Below are 22,002 nucleotides of genomic sequence, written 5' to 3' on the forward strand. Positions count from 1 at the left end.
GGGTTCTCTGCTCGGTGTCCCCGTCAGGTTCCCTTCTTTTGACCCTTTGACCGCACTCCTGTCCCTGTTTTTCCATTAGTTGTCCCCCGTAATCATTTGGGTTTTAGGCCCTGTGGGTCCTCCCCTTAGGCTGGGGGGGGGGGTCCTTTAGCAGATCTTCCCCTTAGGCTGGGAGGGGGGGTCCTTCTACTTATTGGGTTCTGGGAACCCAATAAGTACAAGTCAGCTCAGTGTGGGAGGAGAATCAGAGCTGCAGAGTAATGGTACTAATGCGGGGAGTCAAGGAGCAATGGCCCAAGGTGAAGGAAGGAAAAACTTAGGCTGAGCATTGTGGGGAGAGAGAGGTTCTTAGCAGCCAGGGCAGTGGAACGGACTCCCCCTGGGAGGGCTGGAGGCTGCAGAGACTGATTAGAGAAGGGGTCGGTGGGGAAGGACGTAGTGGCTGGCCCTGCAGAGAGCAGGGTTGGGCTGGGTGATCCAGTAGTGACTCTCAGACCAGCATGTAGAGGGTTACAGTGTTCCAGCCCGTTTATTTTGATCATGTTCCATGGTGTTAAAATAGATCAGCACCTGTATGTTCAAGACGTTGCTTAGGCAGAGCCAGGACACACCAGTGGGTCAGTTGGTCTCTGCTCTCTCTGCATTGGAGCTTGATAAATTTAAGAATGAGATTGTATGGGGCTGCCTGTGATGACCCAGGAGGTCCTTTTCAGTCCTGTTATCTTCTGATTTGTCTTTGCATCTGTGAGTTCGTCCTTGTTCCTCGCCATCGTATTTCTTTACCCATCGATGGGTTGGGATGGGACTGCTGCGGGCTTTGGCCACCCATGACGGGGTAGCTGCATTCCTGCTCTTTTAGGGTCTCCCTAGCCTGTAGGTTAACCCCCCGCTAGGGACAGCATGTGGGAACAGGGCTTGCTAATGCGAGATGCGGACTCAAGGTCAGTGGTTGGACTCCAGCCCAGGATGGAAGGGACCAAAAGTTGTTGCCATCTGCAAGCTGTTTGGTGGCCTCTCCGGTTCCCAAAGGGCAAGTGCCCCCATCACCCTCTTGATAGTCTTAGGAGACCAACACAGGAGTGAACGGTCCATGGAAAGCGATCTCCCCTCTGCCCATTAGAGGGAGTTCCCAGGGTTCCTTGGTAGGGCAGCATCAGGGGATTCTTGCGCCACTGCTACCTTTCCTGGCTCTGCTCCCCGTGAATAGGTGAGTTCAGTCTTCAGGGCCTGGGCCTTTCACTAGAGCTTGTGAAAGGGAAGAACTGAAAACTTGCTGCCTCATTTCTGTTCTGGTAACTCTGCCGTCCTGACCATCCTTCCCCTGCCCCTTTGGCTTCCCTACAGTACTCGCAAGCCTCCACGGTGCTCTCTGCGGGAGGGATTCGGCAGCAGTTCTCCTTGCCAGAAAACATCCAGATGTCCCTCTACTCAGCGTTCTTCCTGCGCACGATCAACGTACGTCACACTGGCCAAGGATGGAAGGGAGGCGCTAGGGCCTTGACTCTCCAGGGGCCTCAACGCCTGCAAGCTCCGTGCTAGAGAGAGTTTGGAGTCAGGAGGCTTAGGGGAGCTACAGGCATGCTGAACCCCCTTGTCGCCATGGCTGCAGGTGGAGCGTAGTATGGTTCACTTAATTAGCTGCGTGTGTGTGTGTGACAATGTAGTCATCGCTGCATTGATTGTACCTGCTTGTGGACCTGAGTCTGCTGCTCGCTGGTGTAAATCTGGAGTTGCTCTGGATTTACACCAGTGTCTCAGATTGCTATTTGACCCTGTGTCTCTTCTGGAAGAGAATGATCAGTCAGTGGCCTATGCTTAGTAATACCTCTGGCTTTCTGTTGTTCTCTGCATGCTGAAGCACTGAACAAACAGTACCCAGGCCACACTCTTCATGGCCACGCAAAGGACCTGGGTTCGAGTCTCATCTTCGCTCCCAAGCTGACAAGTGCTGGGAAATGTGCATGGGTGATGCTGTCAGTCGCTAGGGAGACTGAGGGGGCCTATGCAGCTTGTCAGCAACCCCTCTGGCAGAGCGAAAAGCCGCACTGAGGGGCTCCAAGGGCGGTCTCTAGCAGAGGAGGACAGGTCACTCAGAGGGGGTTGCCAAACCAGAGCAGCTCCTCCATTTTATGGGGAGATAATGCAGTGATGGTCTCTTGAATGGGTCCCAGGTCTTTCTCCCTCTGCGTCTGCCTGAATCAGATCAGTGACCGGAGTGTTGACAGGTGCTCTCTGTCCCCAGGAGCATTTGGGGGTTGTGAACGAGCCGCCCATAGATATTCAGTTTAACCACTCGGGGTACCTCTTCCTGGCCTTGGAAGACAGAGCTGCGGAGTTGGAGGAGAACGTGCGCATTCAGAGGTACAGCCCCTCGGCGGGTGAAACAGTGGGAGCTGGGAAGCGAGGCCATGGATGTAGCGGCTGATATTGGCCAGCCGACCTTGTAGCAAACAGCCCACGCAGTTACCCTTGGAGCAGAGCCAGGCTTGGGCTCCTGGGGCAGAGGACAGCTAGGGCTACTGCCTTTATTGCCACACCAGTTCAGAAGTATTGAACTCCCTTCAGCTCTGCAGAGGTGAAGCCTCCAGCATCTGCATGCAGGGGCAGCTGCCATCACTCTGTCCCTTGCTGTTCTAGTTTGGGGTTTTCCCATGTTCTGTGAGACCTCTGCCCCCCCTCACCCAGCTTTGCTACTGCACCCCAACCCTGGCCTGCCCACCCCTCCCTGCTAACCTCAGCCTTGGGCCTCTCCTGAGATGGTGGAAAACCCGTGGTGCTTCCCTAAAGGCCAGGATGAGAGGCCACTAAATTATTCCTTTTCCCATGTGATCAAAGCCGCTAGAGCCCAGATCTTTAGATGGGAGGGGCTTGTGCATTAGCCCCTTGCCCTACCTGAGCTCCCCTCCTGCCCCCACTCCCCACCAGCCCTCCCGCAGAGTGAGATTTGACTAGAGGTGCTGGACCCTTGGCACTGAGCAGCCCTGGGTCACACAAGGTCCCACTGGCATACGCTCCCTGGCAATGAACCGAGATGGTCACAAGTCCTGTGTGAACAGGTGGGTCTTGCCTGGCCCTTTGAAGGTAGCTGGATTTGGCCATTTCCAGTGGTAACCAAGGGGAGCAGTGAGGGCAGAAAACCTAACTTGTTTCAAGACTGAGCCTGATACGTTTATGGCGGGGGTGGTACGATGAGACTGCCTACAGTGGCACGTAGCCGATCTGCGACTGCTAGCGGCAAATATCTCCAATGGCTGGTGATGGGACACTAGATTGTGGGGAGAGGGGGCCTCTAAGTTACTGCAGCAAATTCTTTCCCAGGTGTCTGGCTGGTGAGTCTTGCCCACCTGCTCAGGGTCTGACTGATCGCTATATTTGGGGTCAGGAAGGAATTTTCCCCTGAGTCAAATTGACAGAGACCCTGGGAGTTTTTCTCCTTCCTTTGCAGCATGGGGCATGGGTCATTTGCTGGTTTAAACTAGTGTAAATGGTGGATTCTCTGTAACTGGGAGGCTTTAAGCCATTATTTGAGGACTTCAGTAACTCAGCCAGAGGTCAGGGGTCTATTACAGGAGTGGGTGGATGAGGTTCTGTGGCCTGCAATGTGTAGGAGGTCAGACTAGATGATCACGATGGTCCCTTCTGTCCTTAAAGTCTGAGTCTATGGATAGCGATTTCTGTAGCCAGGGGCCTTCTACTGAGAAGGTCACAGGGGCTGGGGTCTCCAGCTGAAGAGGAGCAGGAAGAGAGATGGGCTTGAGCCAGCTGAGACCTAGCACACGAAGGGCTTTAGCGGTGAGGAGCCTTGTACCATTAGCATGGGGAGGAGATCTGGAGAGAGAGAAGCAGAACTGCTGGGTGGGGCAGGGTGAGGAAACTTTCAAGTCACAAAACATCCTGGGTTTCCCTTTTTTTTTTTTTTTTTTTTCCCCTAGTGGTTATGCTCCATTCTCTCCAGATCTTCTCCCATGTGTTTCCTAACAATGGGTGTATCAGGACTAAAACCAGCATGTTCTGATGTATATTTAATGGCTTTTCAGGACCGAAGGAGCTGAGGTCTCCCTTCTGTCACCAGCACAACTGAAGAAGAAGTATCCCTGGATAAATACCGATGGTGTGGCTGTGGCATCCTACGGTATCTAAATGCTAGACCCCTGCCCACCCCATGGGGAAAAGTAACTCCCTTTGCACTTCAGTCTCTCTAAATATTAGAGAAGTAAAATGAAAAAGAAAATGTAATGGATGTCTCTGAAACTACAGAAGGAACTGAAAAGACCAGCTTTCATTACAAAGGCCAATCCTGCTCTTAGATATTAAGTGCAAAACCACACTTAAATGCCATGTGAGGGCTGAAAAATCAAAGTCCAAAGTAAGAAAGTGCCAAAAATTAAGGTTTCTGATAAATATTTAACCCAGCTTGTTACGTCTTGTCTGTTTCATGGCACACCTCTAATAATAAAACCAACAGTACAACAGGGCTTTCATTTAACAAGGCAGACGGGAATACCATTAAGAATGTATGTACAATATGGCCATGTAAATGTAACTTTTGGGTGCTTGATTTCTCAATTGTACATTAATATTAGGTTTTTGTATTTAATTTCCCTGTTTTTTCCTCAGGGAAATAGAGGGGAGAAACTCAGCAATACTTTTTCTGACCTATCTGCGGAGAACACACTTAACTGAAGGCATCACCGCATCAGACTGGGGAGGGGAAATAGAATTCAAATGCATTTGCGTAGAGATGCTGACGTTACACGTTCACGTCTCTAAAATTATCATACAGACTTCCTTCAAATTTGAATTGTTTTCCCTTCCCCATTGAGGTCTATAAATCAAGCCAAGTTTAAAATTTCTAGCTTCACCCACTTGAGTTACCTGAGCATAAAATCCTCAGTTGGAATGTGTGGGGAAAGTGTTTTATCTTCCTGGCTGCTTGACTTGGAAATAACAGGACGGATCTCATTCAAACACTCCAAACAAATTCATCTTTTGGATGAGATCAAAAATGGAAGCATTCAGACCAATGAGAATTTGTTTGACAAGACTGAAAAACAAAAATGGAGGTAGAATGGAAGTTGGAATTCACCCTTCATTAAAGTGCTCGTTGCTGGGAACTGGTGTAACTTTTATGCAACTATACATTAAATACTTGTCTGTTGCTGAATGATACCTATATATTAAAGAAAGAAATTGATACCTTAAGCAGCAACAAACCCTAGTTGGCCTAGCTACCTCACCTCCTCTATAAAATAGGGATAATAATACATACCTGTCTGCATAGTGCATCTGCTAAACGCACAGGTATTTATGCACACACTTACCTTTGTGCTTGTGACTAATTCTGTTGACTTCAGTGGAACCTTTCATGCATAGCGTTAAGCGGGAGCACAAGTATCTGTAGGATTGGGGCTGTACTTTGCAGGCATCCTACATTTAGGGAGGTTGAATGGTTGCTTCGTTCATGCCTGCTCTTCCATGTGTCCATTTCTTCTTTCTTTAGGCCTAGAAAATGAGGGTTGGTTTGATCCTTGGTCCCTCCTCAATGCCTTCAGGAGAAAAGCAATGTCCATGGGCGTCTGTCAGTGCTTCGGAGAAGTGGTGTGTAAGTGAGCCCCTCTCACTGTTTGAGGCTGAAGTAGTATTGACTCCCCCTGTAGGGTTGTCACAGTACCATGTGCTGAGATCCTCTAAGCTAAGCAGCATTGGATCTGGTTATTACTTGGAAGGGAGCCCTCAAAGGAGCATGTAGGATTTCAAGTAGTAGCATTAGGGGTTTGGTACTGATCTAGCAGGGACTTAGGGGTTGCTCAGCTGTTGTTGTGCTGCTATCTTTAAAGTAAGATGGGAAAATTAATACAGCTGATAAAATTAAATAAATAGCTGCCAAAACCACTTAAGACCTTGTGAATTGGAAACATAAATGTGTAGGTGTCAGTTCTGGAAATGTATTTTAGAAACAATTGAAAATTAATATCATTTGTTGGCCCAGATTGGAGTCCAGGATTCTGTTTCCCCTGCCACCGCTTAGTGGGGATGTCACAGACTTTAAGCAGTGCGTGGAATGTAACTCTGTGCCCTGCTTTGGAAACCAGGGATTCCATCAGCTGTAGCGGGAGAAACAGAGCTCTGAGCTCAGGGCTTGGAACCAAAGCTTTTTACCTGCCAAACATTTAATTAAAAAATAAACAGACAAACCTGCCAAACTTTTTCTAGTCACTTTCCTCATCTGCTCTTTTCAAATTATAGTAGATGAAGCATTGGAGAGTATCTCCTGTAAGGAACAATGCAGGCCTGTTCTCAGAGACTCACCTAAATGGTACCACACGGGACAGTCCATTTCTGATGTCTGCAATTCGAGGTTAAATTCCATGGCTGTCTATCTGAAGTACTGTGGAATGGGTAAATGAGCAGATGGGGATTAATGGAATAAGGACAGAGCTGGGAGTCAGGGGACATAAGGTCTATTCCTAGCTCTGCCACAATATCAGTAAGTGACTTTGGGCAAGTCACTTAATCTCTGTGTCTTTATTTCTCCATCTGTAACATGAGGCTAAGGACAGTTACCTATCTTTGTAAAGCGTTTTGAGATCTATGGCTGACCAGCACTGTATGAGAGCTAAGTATATTTACTGCACACAGCATCTAGCATACAATATCTCTGATGTATCCTTGGTCTTGGGTGGTTTAGCACAAGTTAAATTTCTCAATAATCTGACTAGTGATTTCCCCCCTCCCCTTTTTCCTGTGACTCACTCGTGAGCTGTGTGCCTGCCTGTTACTGATCACTGTACGTTACGGATCAGTGAGCGAACACCATGACAGAGCAGGGATCATTAAATGTATTGAAAACAAATGAACAGCTGTTAGATTTTAGTTTGAATGGCTTATTGGAATTGTGTGCTAGCGAAGGGACTGTAGGCTATTCTCTAGCAGTGATGGGTAATTCTGCACTGCGGAGAGCTAGTCTTTGTGTATTACTTACAAGCTGTGCAGACTACCCAGTTGTGCCTGCTGCAGAGAGGCCCAGATCCTCAGAGGTATTTGAAGGGAGTGAGCAAATTGCTGTTTGCTGCATGTTTTTTCTGTTTCTCTTTCCCAGCCTTTACCATCTCTTCCCGAGAAATAATGACGCCTGAGGGGGAGCTGACCTTCTCCCGCATTAATTATGTCCGCGTAAGTAATCCCCCAGCGGTCTGGTCCCACTGGTAGTGTCATAGCTCAGACAGGAGAGATCTGTGCTGGGTCCTGGGCTTGACCCTGCTGATCACCTGTGTGGAAGAAAAATATCAGTTCATGTAATTAATGATGATATCCTAAGACATATGCACTAGGGGGCTGAGTTGGGGTCATACTGGTAACCCTGACCAGGGGATATTTTAACAGTGAGGGTAATTGGCCATTAGAACAGCTCCTTGAGGGACGTGGTGGGTTCACCATTACTTGGAGTTTTTCAGATTGAGACTGGCTGTCTTCCAAAAAGCTCCACTGCAGCTCAGCTGCAAGTCACTTGGGGCCCGGTGCAGAAGTCACTGGGCGGAATCTCCTGGCCTGTGCTACACTGGAGGTCAGACTGGATAATAGCTGGGCCTTCTGGTCTTGAAATCCGAACACACCCCATAACTGAAAAGCTTTCTTCTCCTTTGTGTGGGGCCATGTGTCCGTGGGAGCCAGGGTATCAACACAGCAATACCTCCTAGTCCAAGAACCTAGGCAGTGGGTCTCCACAGGAGGTGAGACTCCAGATTCTACTCCCACCTCTGCCATGGACTCATTGTGTGATGCTCCCTCTTTGCTTCATTTTCTCCCCACTCTCCCCCACCATGAGGTAAATCACTAATATTATCTCACTTTAACAGATGGGGAAAGTGAGGCACAGAGTGATGATGGGACTCACTCAAGACCACATTCTGAGTCAGTGGCGGAGCCAGGAAGAGAACTGGGTTCTCTTGCTGCCCAGCCTCATGCTATAACCACAAGACCATCTTTGTCTCTCCTCACCGCTTCCTGCTCTCTAGCACCCTATGCACAGCCACTCCTGCCCTCCCCCTTCTCTTGCTCTGCCCCATGAAGCGGTGGCTCCCCAACATCTGTTTCCAGTGCAGGGTAATTCAGGGGGGCAGTTCCCCTCTTTATTCCATGACACCCCCTCTAGTGTAGCCCTGTTGCTCTGCCTGCAGGCTGCCTGGAAAGCCTTCATGGGGCATCTGGCACCCAGGGCTCTTTGGGGTCTATTAAGCTCACTGCTCTCCCTCTTGTGCCTTCCAGGTCCAAATGCCCAACAGTGTGGAGTACCAGCCAGTGGAGTGCTCCCTGGTGGTCAATGCAGCTGGTCCCTGGTCACAGAAGCTGGCCGAGATGGCCGGCATTGGGATCGGACCACCCAACACCCAAGAAGGGATCAAGCTACCAGTGGAGCCCAGGAAAAGGTGCGGGTTAAATAACATGGCGTGGGCCAATGGTAGAACTAGCACAGAGCGGGAGAGGTGACACAGGATCCGGGGCGGGGGAGGGCTCCGCAGGCTGAAGCCCTGGGAGGTCGGGCTCTGTGAGGCATGGGCATTGATTTGCACGTTCAGGTTTGATTCCTTTTCCGGGGGCTTCCATGTCTCCAGTAAGGGGGTGGGCTGGGGAAGAGCGTAGCTGGTTGGGCCAAGTGAAGCTTCAGCACTACAGTGACTAGGTTAAGTTGTGAAACGAGGTGCGTTCCCGCAGGGCGACTGCGCTGTGCTAGGGAATGTAGGTCGGCGAGAAATACCCTGCGCTCGGTTCTGTCGCTCTGGGAAGGTGGAAGAGCAGGAGCCTTGGAAATTGGGAAGGACTGGGAGGCTGGATTCTGACTGCCTGGCTTGGGCAAGCGCTGGCATAGTGCCCGGTGCTGTCCAGGGGGCTGATAAAAAGGCAGCCCCTGCCCCAAACTGCTCACACCCTCCAGAAACTTCTTCCCTGTGTCTGCTCTGGCTCCCAGGGCTCTGGCTGAACCCCGGGAAGGGGGGGGGGGGCGGGGGTTTGGCGTTCAGTCCCTTAGCCAACTGATTCCGCCCCCGCTACTCCCAGGTATATCTTTGTGTGGCACTGTCCCGATGGGCCCGGCCTGGACTGTCCCATGCTGGTTGACACCACGGGGGCTTATTTCCGCCGGGAAGGCGTTGGAGGCAACTACTTGGGAAGCCTCAGCCCGGCAGAGGTGAGTCAGTCTGGGTCTCGAGGCAGTCGTAACCAGCGAATCATCTCATAAAGGGGGAAGTGGGGAGGGCTCAGCGGGGGAGCGATAAGCCCCGTAATGGGGGGGGGGGGGGGGGGGGGGAGGACCCGGGAGGGGGGGGGGGGGGAAGGGGAGTGATGACCCTATAGATAGGGGGTGAACTGGATTTGGTCACTTTAGACTGTGCCCACAGTCAGGACATGCCGTGATGCACTGTGCCCCTCCCCCAACCCCCCACGTCTCACCCACAGCAGCGGGCAACTCACACCATCAGGCAACCTGGGTTCAGTTAAATGGGAACCAACCAAGGGGGAGTGTTTTTATTGCTCACCAGCGCCCTCTCTGGCTGATTGGAGTAGTGTTGATGAACTGCAGGGAGCACTCTGTTGTAGGAGGGAAAGGCTGCAGTGTAGGACTCGGGAGGGGGACGGTGTAATGGAAACGGCTTTTGGCAGATCCGAGTCTCCCCCCACTGACTGAGCTGCTCTGCTCCTACGCTGTCAGACACGGCCCTTGAGCACATGTAATCGGTCTCTTTAGAGTGGGGGAATTTTTCATGGGGCTTGGCAGCATCTCTCCAGTGTCGGGAGCAGATGCATCCACCCCATCTTTACAGAATCCCAATCTCACATGGGTACCATTACTCCCTCCCCCCTGGCTCTTTGGGAGCTCTCAGCCCTGGAGCTTCACAGGAGCAGAATGGAACCAGCCCTGCCCCCACCAGCGTCCCCGGACGGTGACCTGCTCCCCTAGACTGGGCTCTGTAAGCCCACAGCCAGCACTTGTGCTGTTGCAGCACCAAAGCCCGGCTCCATCACGCTGCCATGCAAAACAGTGCTACTGTCTGAGCTGCCCCCTGAATGCCTGCTCGCGAACAGCCTCTCCCAGCTCAGGCTGCTAACAGGTAGCTCCCTGTTGAGCTCTGGCACCAGGGCTGTGGGTCGCTGTCTGTTTGGGGTACAAAGCCTCACTCTGGTCCCACCCCCAGGAGGAAGAGCCAGACATCCAAGACCTGGAAGTCGATCACAATTTCTTCCAGGAGAAGATCTGGCCCTATCTGGCCCATCGGGTGCCAGTGTTTGAGTCCCTGAAGGTAACGGGCCTGCGCATCCCTGTGCTTGTTCACCTTGAGAAAAGAGGATGAGGACGTGAACGTCTCTCCCTCCCTCTCCCCGTCCTGGCTGGGAGAACCCTGGGGAAGGGGAAGGGGAAGGTTTGCTGATGTGATCTGATGGGTAGCATGGCAGTGCAGGAGCGCCCAAGCTGGCAGAGCTACAGCAGCTTGTATCCCTGCGGCGGTATAAGGACGGGTGCCTGGTGGGGATGATGGGCCAGGTGAGAGGAGAGTGGGGAGCTGCTTTAAAGTGACATCCCTGGGGATGGGAGGCCTCTGTCCTCACGCAAGCTTCCCCCTCACGCAGCCCTCCCCATGAGACACTCCTCAGGCGTGAGAGGTGAGTTTGGTTGGTCTGTTCATTCCTGGGCCTCCCTGCTGGGGCTGCCAACACAGGGAGTCAGTGCCAGGTGAGGGGGGTTTCCTGGTGGATAGGTCAGCCCCACTGGCCTGCAGGACCTTGAATGTGTGTTCTTTGGGCAGGTGAAGAGTGCCTGGGCTGGCTACTACGACTACAACACGTTTGACCAGAACGCTGTGCTGGGCCCGCACCCGCTGGTGGAGAACATGCTCTTCATCACGGGGTTCAGCGGGCACGGGTTGCAGCAGTCGCCAGCGGCGGGCAAGGTTCTGGCCGAGCTCATTCTGAATGGCAAGTTCAGCACCACCCACATGGAGAAGTTCTCTTTCAACAGGTTCGTCTCTGGGGAGCAGGTCCTCGAGAGGAACATTGTCTGAGACCTTGGAACTAACCACCCAGCAGGTGGGTCCCACCTCCTCTCCTCCCTAGATCCGTAACACTCTGTCCGCTCCTATGAGCATCTCGGAGCTCTGCAGCCTGACCGCCAGCTTGTTAGTTCAGGATCCTGATCTGGAAACTGAGGTATGGAGAGAAGTGACTAGCCATGGGCCATGCCGTCTGAGCTGGGAATAGAATCCAGGCCCCTGCTCTACTCACTAGGCAACGCTGCCTGTTGGTTTTGACTCCTGAATCCCTCTCTCCCCTCCTCCCAGCTGTTGACCCAATCACACCATTAGCTGCCCCTGCTCGGTGATGGAGGTTGCAGCACAGGGCTGGCAGCAGCCTGTACTCAGACACATCTATGTGCCCTTTCTACCTGCCTGGTGTCCCGGACGTCTCTCGAGGTCTCTGGTGCTGGCTCATCCGCCCCAGGGATTGACAGCTTCTGTGTATCCCACAAACCATATACAGATCTCAGATAATTGCTGTGTCCAGCTACTGCTAATATGGGCCAGATTCAGCCTGCTCATGTGAGGTGAAAGGCCCCATATCCCACTCGGAGCCATTCGCTCCCTGTTCCCGTAGCAGAAACAGGCTATCTCTCCATCAGAGCCTGTGATACATCCGCCTGTCCCGTGTCTAACCACTCCAAGCTCCAAAAGGCACCAGCTCTTTTCTAGGCTGTGCTCATCCTGGGAACAGGAATTAACCGATTGGTTCCACAGCCTATTGTCTTCCAACTCCTGCATGTAGGGTGAAGTCCTTAACAGCTGGGAGACTAAGAACATCCGTGTTAGAGGCTGTTCATATGGACCCATGGATCTTAGAGTGCTTTATCTTAATCCCATCCTCCTGTTTCTTCAAGGCCTCATTTTTCGGGTCAAATTCCAATTTGGCTAATCATTCTGCCTACCTCCATAGCCCTTCCAGTGTCCCTTGTCTTCACTTCCCATCCCAAACTGTTGTATGCTGGTATATAGATGTCACGTTCCACCCCAGAGGGGCTGCATTCCAGCATTACTTAAAATGGTCCCTGTGTGTAGAATTTTAATCGCTTCCCCCCCAATAGGGTTGCAAAATGCTTTAGTACCCTTTGGACTGAAGGCACTATAGGCATGGAAGTTCATTGGCACTGCTGGTCTTGGAGGAGGTGGAAAACAAACATCCTGCCACAGCATGTGTTTTTACAGCCAGTGTCTTGTTATTGTCTGTAGCGATCCTCCCCTGAATGCCCTCGGGAGCAGGCCATAGCAGTGCCCAGACACGCAGAGCATTAAGTTCCCAAAATGTTCTGAGATCCTTGATTTTAAGGTGCCAAGAGGAGCAAAAACTCATGAATCCCTGCAAGGAGCTGGATGGCTAATTGCGGATTCATCCTGTTGTACATGGAGCACTGGCCAAGGCAGGAGGATAGTGCTGTTCCTCAGCCAGAGACTGATTGGATTACTCCTGGGGGAATTCTGCACCACTGGGCATGCACAGAATTTGTGTCTCCCACAGATTTCTTTGCTTCCCCGCAGAAAAATGACTTTCTTTCAGGGAAGCCACAAGAGCAGTCAAATGACCCTCCCCAGCAGTATGTTTTGGGTGCCCAGGGCAGCCGGCAGAGAGGTAAATCACTATGGGGCAGCGGGTGGGACTGGGGAAGACCCGGCTGGTGGCTCGTACCCTGGGCTGGGCTCAGCTGCTAGGCTGGGGAGGATGGGACTTCCTCTTCCCCTGCACAGCATCTGGCGCTGTGTCAGACCCTCCCCCAGCTGTAGGAAACTGCAAACTGTTCCCCCACCCCCTGCACTTCCTTCACCTATCGCTCCTCAGCTGCAGGGCGAGGATCGCTGTACAGGGAGCTGCTCCCCCATCCGCCCAACCCCCTTCATCCAGACCCCTTCATACCCAGACCCTCTGGCCGAGCCTCACCCACCCCCCCGCACTCAGAACCCCCCTGACAAGCCCCACTCCCCCTGCACCTGAACCGCCCCAGATCCCCACCCTACTGAGCCCCACAACCTGCACCTGGATCTCAACCCCACTAAGCCCCACTCCCCCAGCATCTGGACCACCCCACTGAGCTCCCCACACCCAGACCACCACCCCCACTGAGCCCCAATCACCTTCACCTGGACCCCCCCTACAGAGTCCTGTTACGGTTGCACCCAGAACCCCCCAACAAGCTCCTGTGCATCCAGACCCGCTCCCTCCCCTGGCACCCAGATCTCCACTGAGCTGCCCGCACCCAGAGTGCCCCACACAAAACCCTCTCAACCCACACCTAGATCCCCCCCCCCCACCCTAAGCCCTTCCACACTTGGATCCTGTCTTGCTGAACCTGCCTGCACACACCTGGCACGGAAGGGTAGGTCCCTGGAGTTTCTGGGGCAGGCCAGGGTTGGGTGCAGCCTCACCACTGAGTCTGTGTCCCGGGGGGAGCTGCACAGTGATCTCCCACCTCTGTGCAGCCAGTGGCCCGTGCTCCCCAATGCCATGCTGGAGCCACCACATTTATTTGCCAAATCAAATTTGCCAAATTTTGCAGAACTTTTAACTTTTTGGCACAGAATTTTTAATTTTTGGGGGCGCAGAATGCCTGTAGGAGTAACCTGTTGATGTTACTAAAACCTCACTCACTTTCCTGAAGTGCCGACTCCATTTCAGTGGAACAGAATTGAAGTCGGGGGTCTGCACGGCCCAGAGAAGGAAGATCAAAGCTATTCCAGAGGTGACAGATCACAAATGGGTGAAACACACGCTGCTGGTCTCCCGTGACTGGCACAGCATGGCCTGGACGCTTGGGCTGTCTAACAGCTGAGCTGCTGCCAAACCCTGCCTGGTTTGAGATGGGCGTTCCCTGGGAAGTGGCCATTGCTGGCAGTGGTCACCCCTGCCTTGGGCTGGGAACCAGCAGGGCCAGGTGGCTGCTATCTAGAACTCTACCCCCGCTTTGAGCCCCTCCTTGCGCTGCAGGGAGCTGGGAGAAGAGGAGTGTGATGCCTGGGGGCCACAGTGGGTGAGTGGGGCAGGGGAAGGAGGAGTTTAGAATGGGAAATAGCTCCCAGCTGCTGTCCCATCCCAAAAGTGCTGCGATCCTCTAGGAGGGGAGTGGGGGCAGATGACCCAGGAGGGCTGTGCCCCCCACCTACCTCACTGCAAGCCTGCGCTGCCTCTGTGCAGCTCCAATTGCACATCAGAGATTTGTGTCAGATCCTCACTTGTGATTTGTACTGAAATAAAGTGATGATGCAGCAAGGGGCTGTGACGGTGGCAGGATGTGTGTGTGGTTAAGGATGGCACGCTCACCCCATTCAGGGCTGCATTGCATTTGCTGACAGTTGCATTTCATCCAAAGTCCCAGGAAAAACTCCCATCGGTTTCAGTGAGCTGGGGAGCAGGGCCTGGCTGAGCACGTGTGCCAGCCCCTGCCATGTGCTACTGGCAAACTGCATTGGGAGAAAGTAAGGAACCCTGAGTGGAGCAGGGCTGTATGGGGGACCTGGGCTTTCATTTGCATCCCATCTGGGCTGCTTACCTGACAGCTGTGAGGGTATTCCGCTGTTTTAAGGCTCTGCAGTCTTTGAGGGATGCTTTAGGGCACTGTGACTATGTGGCCCACTCCACAGGCCCCAGATCAGAGCTGCCCCGAGCTGCCTTCTAAACACACCCTGTTCCAGAACTCCAGCTGGGTGGTGATCTATGCCCCCAGTTTCCATCTTCAGATGCATATGGTAGATGTGTGGTATATGCTACACAGAGGCTTTGCAGAGGATTCTTACCCATTGATCTTCCTTTAATAGCACAAGAAATAGATCTATACCAGTGGTTCCCAAACTGGGGTTCACAAAATGTTACAGGGGGTTCTCAGGAAAAAATTCCCTAATGGCGGACAGAGCTGACCAGCAGCCCGGAGCCCCTGGACTTCCAAGAGCTAAGCAGATCAAAGCAAGTAGATCTATCACACTGAGGAGATTTAAACTTCAAGACTCCTTATAAGAAATGGAAAGGGAGGTGGATATTTTTTGCTGTTTTTAAAATTAAATAGGCAGCTAGTATTTTTTTTTTTTTTAATTATTATGAAGAACAAGTTTAAGCTTTGTTGTAATGCGCATTGTTTGCCTGGACTGCTCAAGACCTGAATGCTTGTGTAGGAGGAACTCTTTGAGTTGGCTTCTTAAATACCTTCATGCTGTTTCACATCTGATACTCCTTGATGAAACATAGGAGCCTTGTCTTATAACAGGCTTATTCAAAGTGATACAAGCTACGAAAGTGAGATCTTGGAAGAGTGTTGCCATTTTCATAATGTAATAAAAATACTGTTATGATAAATAATAATAATAAATAGTGTGTAATATGCATGTCATAAAAACAAATTTTATATCTCCCAGATCACTGCTTTTATAATTTATACTCAGATAAAGGAGAAAATCCCTGGAAATATTCATTTTTAGAAGGGGGTTCGCGAGACTTGACATTTTAGTGAAAGGGGTTCACAGGTTGTTGAAGTTTGGGAACCACTGATCTATACAAAAATAACTCCACACCCTTCCCTGCCTCGCTTTCCTCACCACTCTAGCACATGCTTTGGGTTGGGGTCCTCCTGCTGTGCAGCGTGTGGCCTGTCTTCAGAACCATGGAGACTTCTCTCCCTAGCCCGCTTTCTCCAATATCAGCTGGTCCAGCCACTTCCTCTTTCCTACGCAGCACTTCCTCTTGTGGCTCAGTCAGCGAGTCTCTCTCGTTTAATACATCCCACCACCAGCATCTGGTTCCATCGTCTAGTGTGAGTAATTTTCTGTTCTCCCCAGCCCCCTGTAGACAAGCTGGGGGGGGGAAGTGGCTGCCTCCAGCTCCATTTGGCTGCCTTAGCATTATCTTTTGAGCAGTTTGAGTAGTCATGACATTGAAGTACTCCCCCTTGTCCTTACTCTGGTGGGTACCTGTGCTGGGTCCTGGCAGCTACCTGTGCTGGGTCCTGGCAGCTGTGGTGGCTACACAGCAATAAGCTTGCTTACTTGATTCCCAGGAATCTTAAATGCTTCACTAAAAGCCAGCCATTGTCTACGGTACCACAGCACCTGGAGCTCCCGGCTGTAGCCCTGGGCACCACACACGCACCCAAAAATCCCTGCCCCAAAGAGCTTCCAATCTAAAACGTGTCACCATCCACCACTTAATGCATTAACGGGAAGGAACAGAGAAGATGGAAATAAACCAGAAGAGGTAACACAGCTGATACCTTCAGCCATGGGTCAGCTGCCATAAAGACCAGTCACTTATCTGCCTAAAATGGTCTAAGTGGTAATGCTCAGCAGAAGTAAATATATATATTCAGTAAAGACGGAGTGGGGACCAACAGCACAGGCAGCCTGAGCCTCCCCCACAACAGAAGCAAAACCTACAGACAATGTAAATGAAAGAGCAAATTTAAAATCTGATTAAAGCGAATGCTAGTTATCGAATACACAGGTTAAGGAAAGAGTGTCTATACCGCTGGGTGTAATGCTTAAATTAGCCACCAGTACAAAGTTTGGTTTAAAAGTCATAAAATACATCTAGTACATCATGTGTAATATCCCAAACTTAGGTAAATAAATTTAACAGTACAGTTGAGATATTAGCATCCAATATTTGGGTACCTCACTCCTAAAAGGTGATACTAAGAGTAGCTTGTGGAAAGCAAGTATAGCGATGAGTGTAGTTTGTCCCTCAGTAACTGAGAATTTAGGACGGGTTGCCCCTCAGTAACATCTCTCCCTAGCCCACTTTCTCCGATATCGGCTGGTCCATCCACTTCCTCTTGTGGCTCAGTCAGAGAGTCTCTCTGGTTTAATAGTCCCACCACCAGCATCTGGTTCCACGTTCCTCTTGCTCACCGCCTCGTGCACCACGCTGGGCTTAGGACATCAAGATCGGCTTTGCCCCATGCATTAGCTCTTGTAAGACTCCACATAGTGCTTCTAGGGATATCTTGAATACCCCAGGAGACCATAGCCAAGGGATAGTGAAATTATGCCTGGGTTGGACACGCCCCAAGACAGGGCATACAGGTCCCAAGGACGGTGGCAATGAGTATCCAGCATTTCATGCTCAGTACAAAGATGGGCAAAAGGCAACCTCCATGTCCAGCATCCATCACTTTAGCCTCCCAAGCTGCTGTCTGCCAAAGGGGGCAGCAACGCTTAAACAGGGAGTCCAATACCAATTCCCAGCCAGGCTGGCTGGGGCATTCGGCACACCAGCAAGTTAATAACGTACCCGTCAAAAAAAAAAAAAAAAAAAAAAATTCTTCCGCTCCCTGACAGCCTGCTGTGCTTTTGGCTTCTTTGGAGCCAGCCCACAATGCAGCAGTCTGGGGCGTTTCCCAGGCCAGAGGAGTCGGTGGCTGCACGAACTGTTTTGCTGAGAGGTAAGTTTAAAATGTACCCTTTGGCTAACTGTCTGCAACAACCCGCATAAAGAAAGCAGTGGGCAGTAACCAGGGAAGGGGACCTTGTGTGGAAGGCACTGGAATGTAGTGCAAGATGTGGGTTCAGTTCCCAGCTCTGCCTCCTTCAGTGATCTGAGCAAGTCAATTATGGCCAGATTTTTAAGGGATCCAGCAGGTCCCATTGGAAATCTGCCTAGTAAGCTCGGTTTCTCAGTTCACTTGTGTGTAAAACAGGGGTGGTGAAACATCTACCTCCCCGAGTGCTGTAGGGTGAATTCACCCTAAGGCACTCAGACAAACTGATCCACTCAATGGCAATGGCCTTTCCAAAAGAGAAACTCAGCCTCTGGCCTGGGAGCAGCATAGAAAGCACCAGCACCAAAGGACAGTTCGCTGAACAGGCTCAAGGGGCTGAACGAAAGGGTGCAGCATGAGAAAGTTTCCTGAGCCAAGAAGAGAGGTAGTGCCAAAACCCCACCATGGCTTTCCCTGGACTCAGAAGGCCAGGGCTCCTAGCTGTCAGTCAAGGGATTAGAACAGACCCCAGAGCCTCTCTTCATAAAGCCCAAATGGGATGTGAATGGGCTCTTGTGCTGCCTGGGGTTCTCCCCCTGTGGCACAGAAGAGACTGGCCCGTTGTCAAGATCCACTGGCAGTGCTTGAGGAATTCAGCTGCTCTTAGTCTTTGGTTTCTTTGTCAGGAGTTCGGCCACAGAGGGACCAGCAGGTGTCTTCCTTTTGGCACCTAATGGGAGAAACAAGCAGCCAGCTTATTAGGCTGAAGAGGGCAGGGCTGTCCTGTCTTCCCTGCTCAGACACTGCACTACAGTCCTAAGAGCTGTGGATGCTGGCAAGCTGGCATGTGGTGGCATGGTTGGGAGACTCAGGCATCTCTCAGATGGCAGGGAGAGCCATACAGCAATAATAATAATTAACGCTTAGCTCTTGCGCAGCATCTCTCATCCATAGGTCTGAAAGTGCCTTACAAAGAGGTTGGTGGTGTTATCACCATTTTATATATGGGGAAACCAAGACACAGGGTGGTCACGTGACATCCCAAGGTCACCCAGCAGGTTAGTGGCTGAGCTGGGACTAGATCATAGGTCCCTAGAGTCCCAGCCATAGCCACTAGCCATGATGTCTCCGCAAGGGAGGGCTGCTCTGGATTGTCTCCTCCCATTCCTCACAGCCAGTACCTTGCACTTCAAACCCCAGCCCAAGAGGCCAAGCCACAGAGCAGCTCCGGGTAAGGGGGGGGGGGTCATTACCTTTCTTGCCACCCCCTCCCTCCAACTGGGCCGTGGTGCTGGCCGATCCCCGGGCGTAGGCTGCCTTCATCCGCTCCACGTTCCTCTTGCTCACCACCTCGTGCACCACGATGGGCTTGGGGTAATCTCGGCCAATCACGCAGCCTGCCTGCTCCTGCACGCTTCGCGGCGCCTTCCAGGGCTCATAGATGTACTCAGCGGGGAACTTCCGGAGGAAAGGGAGGTACTTCCTGCAGGAGGGTCAGGCCCCAAAGGAACAGGCAAGGTGGGTCAGTCAGCCCCACAAGATACAAGCTGAGGTGGGAATTCAGTGCCGAGCCACAGGTCCCTCAGGGCCAACTGCCTTCACTAGTGTGTCCTAGCCAGCCCAGGCTGAGGGGGCTAGAGCATGGTATGGGATCTTTGGCCCACTCATTTCCTGGCCTGTCCACTGAAGCTGCCAACCGGGGGTAGCAATCTGACAAGAGCTCCCAACTTCCTGTCCTCACAGACCACCCAACACGGGGTTACTTCCAGTCACTGTCGGTCTAGAGCAGGAAGGATTCACTGCCACTACCAGTCTCCTGGGTGAAGATAGAAAGACAGAAACCCCCAACCCTCCCCCACCCCTGCTATGTCCCCTCTGCAATGCCATGCCGGAGCCCCACTCGGACTGCAGCGCTTGCTGGGCTGTAGCAGACGCCCGCATGATCCAGGAAGAGGCTGGGCTCCGCCGTGGCTCTGCTGGACTTTGCCCTGCACCTACTTGATATACTCTCCGCCCTTGTCCGTCTTCTTGCCGAAGGCGATGGGCGAGTAGACGCGGAAGAACTGGTGGAAGAAGGCGCTCGCCGACAACCACTGCCAGTTGCCAGCGTTCAGGGACCAGTCAGCATCCAGCAGCAACTCCTCAAAGACCTGGGGTGGGAGGAGTGGATGCTTTGGGGAAGGGTGAGATCATTCGTAACCCGCCCCCACCTCCAAAACTTTCTGCTTCCCTTCAGCCTGGGCTCAGCTGGGCTCCTGCCCCATGGCACCAAGGAGGGGTGGCAGCTGCTCATCAGGCAGCCGGTCCCCAGGGAGTCAACCCAGGTGGCTCGTGGACTCCATTTCCCTGTTTTCCCCTCCTACTTTCCCCCCCGGCTGTGGCAGGGGAACTCCCCGACCCTCACACAACCTGGGTGGGCAAGGCGCCCAGCCAGGAACCCCGACAGCTTTCTGAAAGAATTGGCACCTCCCGTGTAACACCAGAAGTGGAGGGTAAAGATAGTGCCTGTAGGTTGGTGCCATATAACTGTGATTAGAGAAGGGCTGTCAGAGCAGCCAGGGAGAAGGGGTCATTGGAACAGGTTTCCGCCATGCCCGTGGCTATTCACACCTCCCTTCCCAAGCCTGGCTTAGCTGCATGGCGCTGGGCCCAGAGTCGCAGGCAGGGAAGAGCCTCAGACGCTCACTAATTCATCGGAACGGGTTTGGTTTCTCACTGGGTAAGAGGCTGCAGGAGTCTCTGGCCGCTCTCCAGTCTCCATTCCCACCCGACCAGCTGTACAGCCCAGCACCATGAATGACAGCCTGGAGGTCCCACGTCCTTGCAGGTCTTGTTCAGCAGCCCAAGGGCAAGCCTGATCTCCCCTCTGGCAGTGGGACCACAGGTAGCTCCTGCTGCCAGAGGTGGGGATGGGGCAGCTGGGCTGGAGTAGGGAGGGAACTCCCAGCCTCGTTCCCAGTGGCTCCAAGCAGCACGGGGGGTTATAAGGCCAGCCTTGCTCCTCGCAGCCATTGGCCGTGGTGCAATCTCCACCTCCCTCCCCACTGTTTGCTCATTGGTGGCAGGGTGGAGAGTTCTGGGATGAACGCCAGGCTATCCACGTCTGCAGGGCAATGGTGCAGCCCTCAGCCAGCCCGTCTGCTTCTTTGTCAACCGTGAAGGTCCTGGAGGCCCCCACCATTTCAGCAGAGCCCCTTGCAACATGCCTGACCTTTTGCCCTTGCTCCCAGGATATCCACAGGTCTCCTCGAGTCAGGAAGCAGGCCACAGCATGCCGGGCCAGGTGATGGATCCAGCCTTCAGTGCGCAGCTGGGCCATGATGGCATCTATGAAGGGGTAGCCTGTCCGGCCCTGCCAGGGAAAGAACTTGAGCTTAAACCTCCAGCAAGCTAATCCAGGCAGCCATGTGCGGGGTACATTCCTGGCTTCACCTGTGAGGTGTGGGGCTGGTGGCAAGACCCATGGAGCTAAGCAACCAATTACTGCCACCAGCCAAGGGAGATCTCTGGTACCTCGAGTGGCAGCTACTGTATTTTGAAGCTGAAGGACCAAGGTTCTAGCCCTGGCTACCCATGCCTGCCTGAGGTATCTGGTGACCATGTCTATTGTCTGCCGAGAGACTGTTCCTCACACCGTCTCTACCTCGTCCCTGAATTGAGCAGTTCTCCCTTTGAGACAAGCATCAGCAAGAATGGATCAAATTAATCCCTGGTGGAACTCCACTTAGAGTTACACCAGGATGTACTCGGGCCCTGCAAGCACTGGGCATTTAACCGTCCTATTCCGCTCTGCAGCTCCCAATAAACATGTAATTGAGGAAGCTTTGCTGCACTTTTCCCAGCAATCCAAGAGCTCTCCTATGCCAGCCTTGCCTGAGGGTGAAACCCGACAGCCAGGCTGTCTCTAAGTGCGTTCCCTCTAGCCAGCACACCGCTAACCTCCTTGGCGTTAGCACTCGGTTCTCCAACGCTCAGTGGTGGGAATAACCCCACCGGTGCTGGGAGGCAGAGGGACGGCCCTGCCAGGAGTGCACTAGAACAACAATCAGGCGTGTAAGGCTGCTGGCCGGGCTCCCAGAGGCCAGGGAGGACTCACCAGGCCCTTCCCTCAGGGCGCAGTTTGTTAATTCAGATTAAACCCTCCCTCCAGCTGACCTCTCTCGGCCCTTTGCAAGGATCACCTGACCCCTTCCTAACTGGGTAAATCGAACTCTCTCCCCCGGCCTTGGCAGACCACCTTGCTACAAGGCTCTTGTCACTGGGACATCATTGTCATTGGCCAACGTTGCCAAAAATGGGTACCTCGCTCCAGGCTCTGAGGTGCTCTGGATTGTTATCCCAGTCCACCTGCACGCAGACGGGGTTGCCTTCCATCTTGTTGAAGTTGGGGATCCCAGCTCCTGCCGTGTAGAAGAACTCCCTCCACAGGAGCTGCCCGTGCAAAGACACGGGCGGGTTGGAGTGTTTCCTCTGTCAAAAAAGGGCAGACGTCATTCTTGTCTCTGGCA

At 52.6% G+C, this 22,002-nt stretch overlaps 2 protein-coding genes across 5 annotated transcripts in view; one reads left to right on the plus strand and one right to left on the minus strand.

Annotated features, from left to right (window-relative positions):
* FOXRED1 (FAD dependent oxidoreductase domain containing 1) overlaps positions 1–20,743 on the plus strand; it is a 22,110-nt gene extending 1,367 nt beyond the window's left edge. The window contains exons 2-11 of one of the 2 annotated variants that reach the window (XM_026657921.2): positions 1,345–1,455; positions 2,243–2,361; positions 4,038–4,132; positions 5,501–5,602; positions 7,100–7,173; positions 8,266–8,426; positions 9,055–9,184; positions 10,191–10,295; positions 10,800–11,079; positions 20,725–20,743. In XM_026657921.2, the coding sequence (XP_026513706.1) occupies positions 1,345–1,455; positions 2,243–2,361; positions 4,038–4,132; positions 5,501–5,602; positions 7,100–7,173; positions 8,266–8,426; positions 9,055–9,184; positions 10,191–10,295; positions 10,800–11,054 (1,152 nt within the window). In that variant the 3' untranslated portion in view covers positions 11,055–11,079; positions 20,725–20,743. Of the gene's footprint in view, positions 1–1,344; positions 1,456–2,242; positions 2,362–4,037; positions 4,133–5,500; positions 5,603–7,099; positions 7,174–8,265; positions 8,427–9,054; positions 9,185–10,190; positions 10,296–10,799; positions 11,080–13,710; positions 14,315–20,724 lie in introns of those variants that run through there. The other variant, XM_026657920.1, reaches the window with a different exon arrangement.
* Positions 17,325–22,002, minus strand: part of LOC112113377 (cryptochrome-1-like) — an 11,365-nt gene continuing 6,687 nt past the window's right edge. For 2 of the 3 annotated variants that reach the window (XM_024209645.3, XM_024209644.3), the window contains exons 7-11: positions 21,797–21,964; positions 20,706–20,861; positions 19,493–19,644; positions 18,748–18,977; positions 17,325–18,224 (exon numbers count right to left, since the gene is read on the minus strand). In XM_024209645.3, coding sequence (XP_024065413.2) covers positions 18,148–18,224; positions 18,748–18,977; positions 19,493–19,644; positions 20,706–20,861; positions 21,797–21,964 — 783 coding nt within the window. In that variant the 3' untranslated portion in view covers positions 17,325–18,147. The remainder of the gene's footprint in view (positions 18,225–18,747; positions 18,978–19,492; positions 19,645–20,705; positions 20,862–21,796; positions 21,965–22,002) is intronic. The other variant, XM_024209646.3, reaches the window with a different exon arrangement.

The sequence above is a fragment of the Terrapene carolina genome, unplaced genomic scaffold (assembly GCF_002925995.2).
Source record: "Terrapene carolina triunguis isolate 2854851 unplaced genomic scaffold, T_m_triunguis-2.0 Scaffold374, whole genome shotgun sequence".
Classification (NCBI taxonomy): Eukaryota; Metazoa; Chordata; order Testudines; family Emydidae; genus Terrapene; species Terrapene triunguis.